Source organism: Pleurodeles waltl, chromosome 4_2, assembly GCF_031143425.1.
Source record: "Pleurodeles waltl isolate 20211129_DDA chromosome 4_2, aPleWal1.hap1.20221129, whole genome shotgun sequence".
NCBI classification, from domain to species: Eukaryota; Metazoa; Chordata; class Amphibia; order Caudata; family Salamandridae; genus Pleurodeles; species Pleurodeles waltl.
Window position 1 is genome coordinate 1057187278 of NC_090443.1, and position 16099 is coordinate 1057203376.

Below are 16099 nucleotides of genomic sequence, written 5' to 3' on the forward strand. Positions count from 1 at the left end.
TCCTGCTATTGCCCCCGCTAGGATCCCTTCCTCAACCAACCACTTCAAGGTCACCTATCTAAACACCAGTCTATGGCTGAACACCAAACATAAATATTTCATCTTCTGGATTCTAAAACTCTGAATATTTTATTTTCTGGCTAACTGATGAATTGTTCCCTAATATTCTAGCTGCCCTGCCAGAAAGCTTTTATTTACTTAAAACTAATAAACCTGCAGGCAAAATATGTGGAGGAGTAGCAGCAGTGATGAAGAAACATCTCAAGTTCTCCAGCCTTGTATCACTTGACATCCCAGCAGCTGACAGTCTTTTAATCAAACTCAACTCCTCAACCTCTGCTCTAATATGTGCCCTGGTGTACAGACCCCCGGGACCATAAGCCCCACTTCCTGCAACTTATTGCGGAACACATTTCTCCTCTAGTAATTTAGCAAGCAAAAATACTTGTAATTGGTGAGTTCAACTATTGGCCAAAGGAGGAAACTGGTGGGCAACCAGCTACAGATCTCCCCAACCTGTTCAGGAGTTTGAGTTCTCACCCACTCACATCAAAGGCCATACATTCGACCAAGTTTAGTCCACTAATTTATCAGTGTCTAACCCTACGGTCATGCCTTATGTATGATCCGACCATTACCAAATTACATTTTCACTTATTGGCCTGGCCCCATCAAACCTCTCTCCATGCATGGGAATTCTATCCAGAAATTGGGCGCAAGTAGATATCATTTCCTTTTGCGACTCACCGGCAATCACCTTACCAAAATATAAGACAGCATAGGTTGATACAAGGCAGGAATTACAAACTAGCTAACAGAAGCCAGCAGTACGCATGCCTCTCTCCGGAAAGCCAAATTGGCCAGGTGTCATGATGCGTCAAAATGGTTTTCAGAAGACCTTATATCAGTCAGACTCAAAATACATTGCGCTAAATGCAAATGTGGAAGATTTATTCACCTGACAAAAAGGAAGTTTAGTTATTACTTCTCGATGAATGTAAAAAAATTATTCTAAAAGCTAAATCTGCCTTCTTTTCGAATAGAATCATTAACTCTACCAACAAGTCTAAGGACATTTTCGGGATTGTGTCTGAGCTATCAAATCCTCGCAGAGTGACCGCATCGATCTTGCCTCCTACCCAGACTTTGTGTGACACCCTCAATTCCTTCTTTATTGACAAGATCAAGACGATAAAAGATAGCATCCCCCTATGTTCTTTCCCCCCTGCAAGACCTACTGAAGACAGAAGCCCAACCACAATGTCTGAGCTTCCCGCTATCAGGAAGGATTGCCTCATGGACCTGCTGACCACAGTGAAATCGGGTCCCCCAATGATACTTGCCCTCCGAGGGCCTTCAAATCATTTTTTTCCCTCTTCCCTGACCCAACCATATCCCTCTTTAACCAGTTCTTGAGCCAATGCATGGTCCTTAAACCCTTTAAGGAGGCAATGGTGGTACCACCCTTAAAGAAAGTTGGTGAAGACCCACTAACCCTGAAAAACTAGCGCCCTATCTCTTTGCTACCTTACCTGGTGAAGGTACTGGAGGCACATGTCACCAGATACTTATGCTCCTTCCTCGACCTTCATCAAGCAGGCTTTCAGCAAGCCCACTCCACTCCACTCAGTTATGTATGACATGCAGGAAAAAGCCGACAAGGATATCACTCAGGCGCTGGTCCTCCTCGACCTCTCAGCGGCTTTTGACACGGTTAACCATGAGCTCTTAGTGGACAGTGTCGGAGTTGCGGGCCTGGAGGGCCTGTGGGGCGCAGCTCTCAACTGGATTATTTCTTCCCAAAGGACCAAGCTCAGTCAGTCCGTCTATCTCCCTTCAGCTCTTCTAAGGTCCGATTAACCTGTGGAGTACTACAAGGGTTCCCTCTTCCCCCATCTGTTTAATTAGTACATATGCACCCCCAGTGTACTCACTGAAAAAAATGGAGGTCAGAGTATACACTATGAAGACGATCTGCAATTGCTATTTGCTATTGATAACTCACTGAAATCCAAAGAACCGTCCGAAGTACAATGCCTACTCATCCCTAACTGGATGACCAGCAACAAACGAAAACTGAACTCTGACAAGGCAGAGATTATCAGAACTAGAAGCAAGCATGCCTCGCGGAACTCCCCAATGTGGACAACTGCAGTGAACGATTCCCCTTCCACCCCAACCCCACTCAGCCCAAGAGTTCAGCCCAGAGCCTTGGAGTTCTCATTGACAAGAACCTTTCCATGAAACCCCAATTAGGGGCAGTAACCTCGACTTCTGCTTTCCACAACTACGTAAAATCAGAAAGATAAGTAAATTGCTCACCTTCGAAGTGGTCATCCAGGTCATCATTGCCTTAGTCATCTCGAGATTAGACTATGCAAACTCTGCTTACCTTGGCCTTTCAAAGGCCCTCAACCATAGACTACAACCAGTTCAAAACCAGGAACCCAGGTTAATCTGCCAAGAGCCCAGACACTGCCACATTACCCCCCTGGAGAGGAAACTCACCTGGCTGCTGGTAGAACAATGAACTGCTTCGAGACTGGCGGTAATATGTTTGAATCCCTCCACCGCAGCAGTCCAGCTTTTATATCAGTCTGTACCAAAAACTATACACCTACTCGTAACCCGAGATCCACCCATTTGAATCTCTCTATCCCTACATTCAGAAAGAAGAAACTTGTTGGCTCCAGATTCTCTGTGCTTGCCCCCGGCATCTGAAACTCCCTCCCACTCGAAGGTAGGACTACCCCCAGTTTTATCAGATCAAGGCAACTTCTAAAAACATGTCTCTTTACACAAGCATTTCACTAAAACGGTGAGCAGCATGTAATGCTACCTAAGCGCCAAGAAACTGACCGGTGTGCATGCGCTATATAAATGCTAGTAACATTGTAACGAAGAGCCAGGAACCTAACGCAGTCCATGTTCAGAGAGAGAAGAGTGTAACCCAACTCATGTTCAGAGAGAGAAGAGTGTAATCCAACCCATGTTCAGAGAGGAGAGTATAATCCAACTCATGTTCAGAGAGGAGAGTGTAACGTCAACTCATGTTCAGAGAGAGGAGAGTGTAACCAAACTCATGTTCAGAGAGAGGAGAGAGTAACCCAACTCTTGTTCAGAGAGGAGAGTGTAACCCAGGTCTTGTTCAGAGAGAGTAACCCATTTCACGTTCAGAGAGAGGAGAGAGTAACCCAACTCTTGTTCAGAGAGATAAGGGTGTAATCCAACTCATGTTCAGAGAGATAACAGTGTAACCCAGGTCATGTTCATAGAGGAGAGTGTAACCCAAGTCATGTTCAGAGAGAGGAGAGTGTAAACGAACTGATGTTCAGAGAGGAGAGTGTAACCAAACTCATGTTCATAGAGGAGAGTGTAATCCAACTCATGTTCAGAGAGAAGAGTGTAACCCAAGTCATGTTCAGAGAGAGGAGAGTGTAACCGAACTCATGTTCATAGAGGAGAGTGTAACCCAACTCATGTTCATAGAGGAGAGTGTAACCCAAGTCATGTTCAGAGAGAGGAGAGTGTAACCCAACTCATGTTCAGAGAGGAGAGTGTAACCCAACTCATGCTCATAGAGGAGAGTGTAACCCAGCTCTTGTTCAGAGAGAGGAGAGAGTAACCCATCTCACGTTCAGAGAGGAGAGTGTAACCCTGCTCAGGTTCAGAGAGAGGAGAGAGTAGCCCAACTCATGTTCAGAGAGAGAAGAGTGTAGCCAAACTCATGTTCAGAGAGAGGAGAGACTAACCCAAGTCATGTTCATAGAGGAAAGTGTAACCCAACTAATGTTCAGAGAGAAGAGTGTAACCCAACTCATGTTCAGAGAGAGGAGAGTGTAGCCCAACTCATGTTCATAGAGGAGAGTGTAACCCAAGTCATGTTCAGAGAGAGGAGAGTGTAAACGAACTCATGTTCAGAGAGGAGAGTGTAACCAAACTCATGTTCATAGAGGAGAGTGTAACCCAACTCATGTTGATAGAGGAGAGTGTAACCCAAGTCATGTTCAGAGAGAGGAGAGTGTAACCGAACTCATGTTCAGAGAGATAAGAGTGTAACCCAACTCATGTTCATAGAAATAAGAGTGTAATGCAACTCATGTTCAGAGAGAAGAATGTAACCCACTGATGTTCAGAGAGAGGAGAGAGTAACCCAACTCTTGTTCAGAGAGGAGAGTGTAACGTCAACTCATGTTCAGAGAGAGGAGAGTGTAACCCAACTCATGTTCAGAGAGGAGAGTGTAAGGTCAACTCATGTTCAGAGAGAGAAGAGTGTAACCAAACTCATGTTCAGAGAGAGGAGAGAGTAAACCAACTCATGTTCAGAGAGGAGAGTGTAACCCAACTAATGTTCATAGAGGAGAGTGTACCCAACTCATGTTCAGAGAGAGGAGAGTGTAACCCATCTCATGTTCAGAGAGAGGAGCGTGTAACCCAACTCTTGTTCAGAGAGGAGAGTGTAACCTCAACTCATGTTCAGAGAGAAGAGTGTAACCCAAGTCATGTTCAGAGAGAGGAGAGTGTAACCAAACTCATGTTCAGAGAGAGGAGAGTGTAATCCAACTCATGTTCAGAGAGAGGGTCTGTGTCTGTTCTGAAATACCGGGTGCAGCTTACATCTGCTCAGAATTTGGAGAATGGATGGTCTTTTAAAGGGGTAAGGTCTACCTGCAGAGAAACCATCTCCCGTTGATGAAGGTTAGGGCACATCTTGGACACATGTGGAGAAGGTGTACTTTACTTGTGCTTTGGGTGTGATCCCTTGTTGAACACATCTAGGGTAGGTGCATCTCAGTTGTGGTGTGAATATGAGCATGAGGGCACAGGTCCCTGTCAACAGCAGCTGAACACACAAGTACGTGAGCATCTAGGTTGCACTGTGGGTACAAGTGCTTGTTGATTAGGTGTGGGAACACTGTAACCTAGCTGTGCTGTTATCACACATACAGTAACCTCTGCACGGCAGGAAGGTTTTGAAGCCCAGTTCTCCTTCCAACACCCTGGCACTGATTGTGATAGCACATGAGGCTGGCCCTCTATGTAGTGTACAAACTATTTCTGACAGATAGCATCTCCAGGCCACAGCACAAGCATGCATGTGCCACATCTAACCCTCTAACATGAGTACGTACATAGTCCAGGTAGATCATCCGTAAGTAGCTGGTGCGCAGGTCATCCAGGCCATCACTGGTCACTGACAGATAGCATCTCCAGGCCACAGCACAAGCATGCATGTGCCACATCTAACCCTCTAACATGAGTACGTACATAGTCCAGGTAGATCATCCGTAAGTAGCTGGTGCGCAGGTCATCCAGGCCATCACTGGTCATGTCGATAAGCGCCGCCTCCTTGTCGTTTCTGCCATAAAGGCCTGCGGAGAGCAGCGGGGCATTAGTGATATATCAAACATGTAAACGCATGAGCACAACATTGATTAACAGGCTCTGTCTTGATCCTATAGTGTGAGTGTACCTCACACTGACATGTATGTGCACAGACCCTGAGAATGCAAAGATATGGTGAAAGCACAGCAGACCCATGCAAGGGAAGGGGTGAACCCTGACAGAATAGTGTGGTTAAGTGTAGTGAACCTTCAGATTCAGTGACTGACCCTGAGAAATAGAGACATCTGAGAGTTGAGAGACACCCTTAGAGCTCCCAGAGAGAGATCCTGAGAAAGAGGGAGCCTTGACACTGGAGAGACACCCTGAGAGCTCCCAGAGAGAGATCCTGAGAAAGAGGGAGCCTTGACACTGGAGAGACACCCTTAGAGCTCCTAGAATGAGACCCCGAGATACAGAACGCCGTGAGACTGGAGTGACACTGTGACTGCTGCCAGCTAGAGACCCTGAGGAACAGGGAGCCCTGAGACTAGAGTGACACACTGAGAGCTCCCAAAAAGAGACCCTGAGAAATAGAGACATCTGAGACTTGAGAGACACCCTTAGAGCTCCCAGAGAGAGACCCTGAGATACAGGGAGCCCTGAAACTGCAGTGACACTCTGAGAGCTCCCACAGAGACAGCTTAAGTAACAGGAGCACCTGAGACTTGAGGGACACCCCAACAGCTCCCACAGAGAGACCCTGAGGAACAGGGAGCCCTGAAACTGAGAGCTCCCAGAGAGAGATCTGGAACTCTGAGGAAAATGTTGCACCTGGAGAGCTCCCACGTAGAGACTCGAAGGAACTGTGAGGCAAGGTTTGTAGAAACACAGATCTCAATGAGAGAGACAGCGAAAGGAACCATGAGTGAAGGGTTGCATCTTAACAACACCCAGACAGAGAGACAGCACAAACTCTCATGGGGGAATGTTGCACCCAGAGAATTCCCAGGAAGATCTCAGTACAAGGTTATACCCTGAGGGTTCCCTGGGAAATAATGAGCTTTGAGACTGCCCATCATTTCCCACCATCCATTTGCCCAGGAAGTGACATCCTTGAACTTCCCATTGTCCATCTTCACAGGAAGTGACATTACTGCATTTCCCCTTATTCATCTGCAAAGGAAGTGACAGTGTTTCCCGCAAAAGCATCTTTAAAAGAAGATGCCAAACACAAGGGACTTAATTGCCCATCATCCGTCTACTTAGGAAGTGACATACCTACACTTCCCATTATCCACCTGCACAGGAAGTGACATCACGGGTTTCCTGCCAAAACCATCTTTAAAAGACCAAGCCAAGCAAGAGAACTTAATTTCCCATCATAACCAATATGACATCACGACTTATGCACCAATCATAGAGTCTGTGGCTCTTTAAAGTGAGTTGGTGCCACCCAAACGTCCTCTTTCTTTGCTGCTCCGCTGTTCGAATAAGTGCCTTTGTTACATTGCTCTGTACAGTGCCTTTACTCTTTATTTTGCAGGTTGTACTCTTTACCACAGCAGTTTTTTCATTGCCGCTGTGGTAAGGCCTTTCACTGTGGTGCCTGAAGGGGGTGTGAGGAAGGCCCTCTTTTTGCACGGTTAGCCCCCACGTTTTGCCTGGAAATTGATGTGGTTTCATATTGTAAGTGCCCTGGGTCCCTGCTAAACAGGTTCCAGGGCCAGATCGCTTTCCCCAAAACTTGACTATACATTGGCACTTCAGCCACCCTTGTAAGTCCCTAGTAAATGGTACCTCTGGCATCTAGGGGATGGGTACTGGAGAGGGCCCCCCCAGAGCTGCAGCAGCAATTGTGCCACTCTGAGAGGCCCCCACACCAGCCTCCTGCAGACTACCATTGCAAGTGCATGATCTGGTGTATTTGAAAGTTGCAAACTGAACATGACACCAACCAAGAGTGTCCTGTCCACTAACGCTGCATGCACTATAGGTAGGTCACCCCTCAGGCAGACCTTCCAGCTGCAAGGCTGGGTGCACTGTAATGCATGTGAGGGCATATGTTTTTGTGAGCAAATATGCCCCTACTGTGTCTTTACAAATCTTTAAGACATAGTAAGTGTGCAGGGAAGCCATAGCAAATACATGTGCTGGATTGGTCATCACGACTTCCCCAGCTACATGATGGCTACTCTGAATCCTGGGTTGTTTGGTATCAAACAACTCAGAGAAATAAATCCTCAAAGCTAAAAAGAAGAATTAAAAATGCATCACCACGGGGCTTGACATAGACATCATCTCTTTGCCAGCTTCAAGCCGTGGAACCCAGATGACCAGAAAAATAGATAACTACCCACAATGGGATTTCGAGCAAAGGCGTCCCTTCTCAGAAATGAGTTCCTTTTAACTCCAGCTGTCAAGCTTCCTCCCCTCATATACTTTAAACAAGCTGGAGAGAAGAATTCTAGAAACGTCTCCCTCCCATACAGTAAGTTGTTCAAATGCTGGCCGTACCAGGTCAGTGTTGGAAGAGCAAATTTAGAGACTGGCCAAATCCCAAGGTGCGCACCCAAGACCGAACTGTTCCCAGTCGTACCATAAACAACTTCTGGTACATCCTTATCTCTCCCTCACTCCTCCATGTTATGTCCCTGCCCTTGGTGAGAAAAAGCGAGAGGAGTGAAAAACACGTTGCATTAGCTGTCAGTGGAAAAATACTTGCACTTCCAATGTGACGGGGTTTGAAGCACAAAATGGAGTCAATGGTCAAGATGGAGCAACATGTTAAATACGGATAGCATTACAATAACCTCGATCCAGAGTGAAGGCATCACTCCCTGCACCCAGCATGCAAGAACCATTGAAGTCCAGTTCACTGACCAATGAACTGGTCATAGCAGCCAGACCAAATTTCACTCAACGGACTCGGAGGGTAAATCTTGCCAGCATGTCAAAGGTGGTGGCACTGTGATCTCCAGTGGCCGAGAAGCACCGTAGCCTAGGGTACTGAACACCCAACATTGGACACCCAGAAGAAAAGTCCACTCCGGACTCTCCGATTACCAGAAGCAAGCTCCTGTCAAGAGACTTCAGGACACCCAGGAACCACGCCCCCAAAGTGGCCCTGCTGACCTGCAATCCACCCTCAAAGTGACCTGCTCCTGGCTCCAAGGACCCTAGGACACACGACCCTTGGCTGACTAATCTGTACTGCACCTTGCCTCCCTGGCCCCTGCATCAGAAAACCAGGTGTGCTGTAGGGGTCCTTAACTCCTTGCAACCTCTATACTCCAAGGGGATTGTGAGAAGGTAGCCTCTTTCTAGCCTTGTTACCCCCACTTTTGGCCTGTTTGTGAGTGTATGTCAGGGTGTTTGTCACTGTTTTCACTGTCTCACTGGGATCCTGATAGCCAGGCCTCAGTGCTCATAGTGAAAACACTATGTTTTCAGTATGTTTGTTATGTGTCACTGGGATCCTGCTGGTCAGGACCCCAGTGCTCATAGGTTTGTGGCCTATATGTATGTGTCACTGGGACCCTGTCACACAGGGCCCCAGTGCTCATAGGTGTGCATGTATATGTTCCCTGTGTGGTGCCTAACTGTCTCACTGAGGCTCTGCTAACCAGAACCTCAGTGGTTATGCTCTCTCATTACTTTCAAATTGTCACTAACAGGCTAGTGACCAATTTTACCAATTTACATTGGCTTACTGGAACACCCTTATAATTCCCTAGTATATGGTACTGAGGTACCCAGGGTATTGGGGTTCCAGGAGATCCCTATGGGCTGCAGCATTTCTTTTTCCACCCATAGGGAGCTCTGACAATTCTTACACAGGCCTGCCACTGCAGCCTGAGTGAAATAACGTCCACGTTATTTCATAGCCATTTTTCACTGCACTTAAGTAACTTATAAGTCACCTATATGTCTAACCTTTACCTGGTAAAGGTTAGGTGCAAAGTTACTTAGTGTGAGGGCACCCTGGCACTAGCCAAGGTGCCCCCACATTGTTCAGAGCCAATTCCCTGAACTTTGTGAGTGCGGGGACACCATTACACGCGTGCACTACATATAGGTCACTACCTATATGTAGCTTCACAATGGTAACTCCGAATATGGCCATGTAACATGTCTATGATCATGGAATTGCCCCCTCTATGCCATCCTGGCATAGTTGGCACAATCCCATGATCCCAGTGGTCTGTAGCACAGACCCTGGTACTGCCAAACTGCCCTTCCTGGGGTTCCACTGCAGCTGCTGCTGCTGCCAACCCCTCAGACAGGCATCTGCCCCCCTGGGGTCCAGCCAGGCCTGGCCCAGGATGGCAGAACAAAGGACTTCCTCTGAGAGAGGGTGTGACACCCTCTCCCTTTGGAAAATGGTGTGAAGGCAGGGGAGGAGTAGCCTCCTCCAGCCTCTGGAAATGCTTTGTTGGGCACAGATGTGCCCAATTCTGCATAAGCCAGTCTACACCGGTTCAGGGACCCCTTAGCCCCTGCTCTGGCGCGAAACTGGACAAAGGAAAGGGGAGTGACCACTCCCCTGACCTGCACCTCCCCTGGGAGGTGTCCAGAGCTCCTCCAGTGTGCTCCAGACCTCTGCCATCTTGGAAACAGAGGTGCTGCTGGCACACTGGACTGCTCTGAGTGGCCAGTGCCACCAGGTGACGTCAAAGACTCCTGCTGATAGGCTCCTTCAGGTGTTAGTAGCCTATCCTCTCTCCTTGGTAGCCAAACCCTCTTTTCTGGCTATTTAGGGTCTCTGTCTCTGGGGAAACTTTAGATAACGAATGCAAGAGCTCATCCGAGTTCCTCTGCATCTCTCTCTTCACCTTCTGATAAGGAATCGACTGCTGACCGCGCTGGAAGCCTGCAAACCTGCAACATAGTAGCAAAGACGACTACTGCAACTCTGTAACGCTGATCCTGCCGCCTTCTCGACTGTTTTCCTGCTTGTGCATGCTGTGGGGGTAGTCTGCCTCCTCTCTGCACCAGAAGCTCCGAAGAAATCTCCCGTGGGTCGACGGAATCTTCCCCCTGCAACCGCAGGCACCAAAAAGCTGCATTACCGGTCCCTTGGGTCTCCTCTCAGCACGACGAGCGAGGTCCCTCGAATCCAGCGACTCTGTCCAAGTGACCCCCACAGTCCAGTGACTCTTCAGCCCGAGTTTGGTGGAGGTAAGTCCTTGCCTCACCTCGCTGGGCTGCATTGCTGGGAACCGTGACTTTGCAGCTACTCCGGCCCCTGTGCACTTCCGGCGGAAATCCTTTGTGCACAGCCAAGCCTGGGTCCACGGCACTCTAACCTGCATTGCACGACTTTCTAAGTTGGTCTCCGGCGACGTGGGACTCCTTTGTGCAACTTCGGTGAGCACCATTTCACGCATCTTCGTAGTGCCTGCTTCTGGCACTTCTCCAGGTGCTACCTGCTTCAGTGAGGGCTCTTTGTCTTGCTCGACGTCCCCTCTCTCTTCAGGTCCAAATTGCGACCTCCTGGTCCCTCCTGGGCCCCAGCAGCGTCCAAAAACACCAAACGCACGATTTGCAGCTAGCAAGGCTTGTTGGCGTTCTTTCGGCGGGAAAACACTTCTGTACGACTCTCCACGGCAAGGGGGATCCGTCCTCCAAAGGGGAAGTCTCTAGCCCTTTTCGTTCCTGCAGAAACCTCAGCTTCTTCTGTCCAGTAGAAGCTTCTTTGCACCCGCAGCTGGCATTTCCTGGGCATCTGCCCATCTCCGACTTGCTTGTGACTTTTGGACTTGGTCCCCTTGTTCCACAGGTACCCTAGATTGGAAATCCACAGTTGTTGCATTGCTGGTTTGTGTCTTTCCTGCATTATTCCTCTAACACGACTACTTTGTCCTTAGGGGAACTTTGGTGCACTTTGCACTCACTTTTCAGGGTCTTGGGGAGGGTTATTTTTCTAACTCTCACTATTTTATAATAGTCCCAGCGACCCTCTACAAGGTCACATAGGTTTGGGGTCCATTCGTGGTTCGCATTCCACTTTTGGAGTATATGGTTTGTGTTGCCCCTATCCCTATGTTTCCCCATTGCATCCTATTGTAACTATACATTGTTTGCACTGTTTTCTAAGACTATACTACATATTTTTGCTATTGTGTATATATATCTTGTGTATATTTCCTATCCTCTCACTGAGGGTACACTCTAAGATACTTTGGCATATTGTCATAAAAATAAAGTACCTTTATTTTTAGTATAACTGTGTATTGTGTTTTCTTATGATATTGTGCATATGACACTAAGTGGTACTGTAGTAGCTTCACACGTCTCCTAGTTCAGCCTAAGCTGCTCTGCTAAGCTACCATTATCTATCAGCTTAAGCTGCTAGACACCCTATACACTAATAAGGGATAACTGGGCCTGGTGCAAGGTGCAAGTACCCCTTGGTACTCACTACAAGCCAGTCCAGCCTCCTACAGGGATCCATCGGTCCCCTTTTAGGTCCACCTGTGCTGTGTGTTTCCAAGTAGTCCCCTTCTCCGCTCTGCACCAGGTCCAAGACTTTCAGCCGCTGCTCCCACTTAAACTGGGAACTGCCTGAACTTCTCCGGCTGTCCGACAAGACATCTTAACAACCTCAACCTAAAAATAGAAGGTGACACTTTTTAAGGCATTGCCTGATTTTATATGCATTTTTTAAGTTTTCTTCCATTGATTCCAATGGTGCCTAATTACACACAAAAAGACTATTTTTGCTAAACTTTGAAAAAATAACTTAAAAAGTTCTTAAACAATGTTGATGATCTTGGTCTTAATTTGTTTTTTAAAATCTGAAGTATTTTTGTAAATTGGCATTGAGCTACTCTTTTGAGTGTGTGTCCACATTTATCGATACTGTTAGTACAACAAATGCTTAGTACATCTCCAAGGTTAGCCTAACTGCTCGACCAAGCCACCACTAAAAAAAGAGCATTAGGTGATCTATTTTTAGGGTCGAGCCTGCGTTGCATGTGCTCGCGCATGCGTATCGCAGCAAGACGCTTTAGTTATTAGAAAAGAGCTCGGAGCCCTGTCAACGTCATGTCAGTGTGTTTCATTGGTTCGTGGGCTTGTCTAGTAAAATCTGCTTGCTTTCATTAGTGGAAGGCACGCATACGTCATGCCTTTTCCGGTGGCTAGCCCTCCTCGAGCGCAGTGACCAAGTACAGAAAACATGCGAGGCTCGCTGTTTTCTGTCGGATCGTGGACTACTTTTTCTCTATTTTATTAGCGCGATTTCGCTTGGCAGAAGTCGAGCGCTTTACACAGTTAATTTCACTTTTTCGGGTTAGGTACATAAAAGCACTTTTGCCGATACATGAAAAGTCGGGTTAGGAGTTTACAACGCCATCAGCTCTAACATGAGCAAACGCGAGACCCGTTGCATTGCAAATGCTTGTTTTAACTCTGAATACCAAGTTGGGGGATGCTTAGACTCTCTGCACAGTGCACATTGTTTTTGTACACTATATAGAGAGCCAGCCTGCTACAGTGGGTGCCTTAGATGCGAGGAGGTGGTGCGCTTGAAGCGTGGGACTTTTCAGTCCTCTTTTCATTTTGCTGCCCGCTCGCGCACCCCAGGAATCCCAGAATGTATCGGGCATAGCGAGACACACCTGGGGCTCCGCAAGCGTGAGCCTACTTCCGTTCTCAGACTCATTCGCAGTGAAGCTTCTTCAAATTCCTCCTCCACGCCTTTCACCTGGGCAAGTTTCTGGTCATACAGGTTACATCCTGAGGGGCTGAGAGATGCTGTTCTAGCCACGCGTGCTTTCATATTGCCTGCCTCCCACTCCCGGCCATCGGGGATGCCCCGCTGCATCTGGTGTGTTGGTACTTCCAACCTTACATGCTCCCTTCAATTTAACAATAACTATGCAGAGCGCAGGAAAAGTATAGACATGGTGCCTGACCAGGAACATGAGGAGCTCATATTGGCAGAAAATATTGTCATTGCCATGGATGCCTCTGTCTGGTAACAGGGCCCTGTTGACCAACCTCCAACATATTTCCCATGAAGTAAAAAAGTATGGCCTCTCTGTACCCCCCATTGGCCTAACCCCGCCTTGTCTCACATGTCTCAGCAGGACAATATGCCCTTGAGACCCAGAGACTGGCCCCACGCCGCTGCGATGAACCACATCCTTCCCATCTGGCCACGCTTACTCCGTACCGTTCCATCTACCAGTGGCCTTTCCACCCCTCTCATGCCCCCAAGTGACAACACTGATCACACACTCTCCCATTCCTCTGATACCAAGGACAACAGCTCCCACTCCCACAAATGTTGATGCTGGAGGCCTGCAGACCTTGCACCCCACACTGCGTCCTATGCTCCTGCTGATCCCAGTACTACCCTGGACATTGACCTCGACTTTGTCAATACCCATTTTTCAGATTGGATCCTCCTCTGTCAAGGAATATGTCCATAACCGCCTTTGGAAATCATACAGTGGACAAGTCCATGACAGGCTTAGTTCAAAATGCTCCAGGCCCGACATTCCAGACAAGGTTGCTGAGACTCCTCAACTTAATCCTATCTTGGTCACCTTTCTGAAACATTCCTCCAAAGATCACAAAAAGGGGATTTACAGGTCATGGAAAGCCTGTCAAGATAAACTGATTGACATCACAGGGCCTTTGTGTAAGATCCTGGAGATGGAGGTGATTGCCAAAGAGTCCGACTCCCCCATTGATCCTGACACGCTATCAGGTTGGGCCCAACCAGCACTATGCTTGCTCAGAAATGTCAACTGTGCATTGTCTGTGGAACGTCACCAATCTTCATTGATTCGTAGTGATCCAAAGATCATAGAACTAGCCATGGCAGAACCTGGTCCATTGGCCATTGGCCTTTTATTCGGTGACAAGTTTGTAAAAGATTTTGCAAAGTTTGTGTACACATTCACTGCCCTTGACAAGGCCCAATCTTCACTCCACAAAGTCTTCCATCAGAGCCTTTTCACCAAGGCTAGCTGTTAGAGAGGGCGAATGACCTGCCATTCCAGTGCTCAAGCCTCCAAACCTCTAATTGACAGAAAGGTCGCGGCTACTCCGCCCAACACAGAGACACTTTCTGCCCTTCCAGAGCACAAGGAGGCAGCTCTCGCTATGAGAGAGGATCTTCCATTCCCAATGCATCTATTCCTCCAAGACCTGCTCCTCAGTTAAGTCTGATTCACCCCTCCTCCGTTGTCTCAGGTGGCAGAACACAATACTTTCTGTCCAATTGGATTTTCCTGATTGCAGAATCTGGGGTGCTGGAAACAGTCTTGGGGTACAAACTGGAATTCTTTGAGGTTCCTATCCAACCATCCCTTCCCCCTCCCACCCTCTTCTCCCTCACAGATCGGTCCTTCATCCAAACAGAAATTAACCTACTGTTGCAAAAAGATGCCGTCTATCCTCATCAGCTGGACTATTCAGCTTTTTGCAGCAATATGTTTGTGGTGCTCAAACGAGGCAGCGGTTCCCGATTGGTGATTAATCTCAAAGAGATCACCGAGTGGATTCTTTACCGCCATTTCAAAAGGGAGGGAATTCACCTTCCCAGGGACCTCCTTTGGAAAAAAGGCTGGATGATGCACCTTGATTTGAAGGATGCTTACCTGTCCATTCCCATATTTCCACACACCAGAAATCTCTCCAGTTCAGGTGGAACGGTCAATGGTGCAGGCTCAAGGGACTCCGCTTTGGTCTATCATCCCCTCCTTGGTGCATCACAGAGGTGATGTGCCCGGTGGTTGAGTGCCTGCCCTCCCTAGGCCTACGATTGATCATACATTTATATGACATTCTTCTAATGGCTCAAGCGAACCATTGTTACTACACCCTTTGGACTGGATGGTCCATCTCCTCCAGGACCTGAGTTTCCTCACCAACAAGAAGAAATCTATTCTGATTCCTTCACGTCCCATGGAGTTCCTGGGGTTTCAAATTGACTCCTTATCAGCCCAGTTGTCTCATCCCCCTCAGAAATTGAAAACTGCAAAAAGAGAAATCTGCTCCGTCCTCCACAAGGACTTGGTGTCAATGCAAACTCTGGCCAGGATAGTAGGCTTGCTAGCTTCCTCTATTCAGGCCATCTTCCGGCCCCCTTCATTACAGGGTTTTCCAATGGATAAAGATACATCTTCAGAGGTGGATGAACTACTTTGTGCTGATCTCTCTGGCACCAGAAACCAGAGCGGAGTTGCAGTGGTGGCTGGACCACGTGACCGCCTCGAATGGCTGAGCCATATTCGGCTCTTGGCTGGACATCATTTTAGAATCAGACGCCTGTCTGTGGGATGGGGAGCCAAATGAGGAAATGTCTCCACAGGAGGACGCTGATCTGCAAAGGAATCCAATCTCCACATAAATTGCATGGAGCTCTTAGGTTCATTTGCCAATCAGACCCTAGCACCTTAATCGAGTTGTTGTGTCCTGCTGAGAATGGACAATATCTCAGCAGTTTGATACATCAACAAATTGGGTGGGACAAAATCCAGAGTACTGTAGTGTAAGAGGCTGGCCTGGCTTATAGTGGGTACCTTATGGTATTTACACCTTGTGCCAGGTCCAGTTATCCCTTATTAGTAGAATAGAGGTGTTCTAGCAGCTTAGGCTGAACTAGGAGACATACAAAGCTCCTACTATACCACTTATATCATATAGCACTATATCACAAGAAAACACAATGCTCAGAGTTACTAAAAATAAAGGTACTTTATTTTAGTGACAATATGCCAAAAGTATCTCAGAGGATACCCTCAAATAGTAGGTAAGT

General features: G+C 47.6%; 1 protein-coding gene across 1 annotated transcript in view; it reads right to left on the reverse strand.

Moving 5' to 3' along the window:
* The window catches only part of LOC138293750 (glutathione S-transferase P 1-like), a 133602-nt gene that overhangs the window by 14439 nt on the left and 103064 nt on the right, over window positions 1–16099 (reverse strand). The window contains exon 5 of the mRNA XM_069233090.1: window positions 5269–5372. Coding sequence (XP_069089191.1) covers window positions 5269–5372 — 104 coding nt within the window. The remainder of the gene's footprint in view (window positions 1–5268; window positions 5373–16099) is intronic.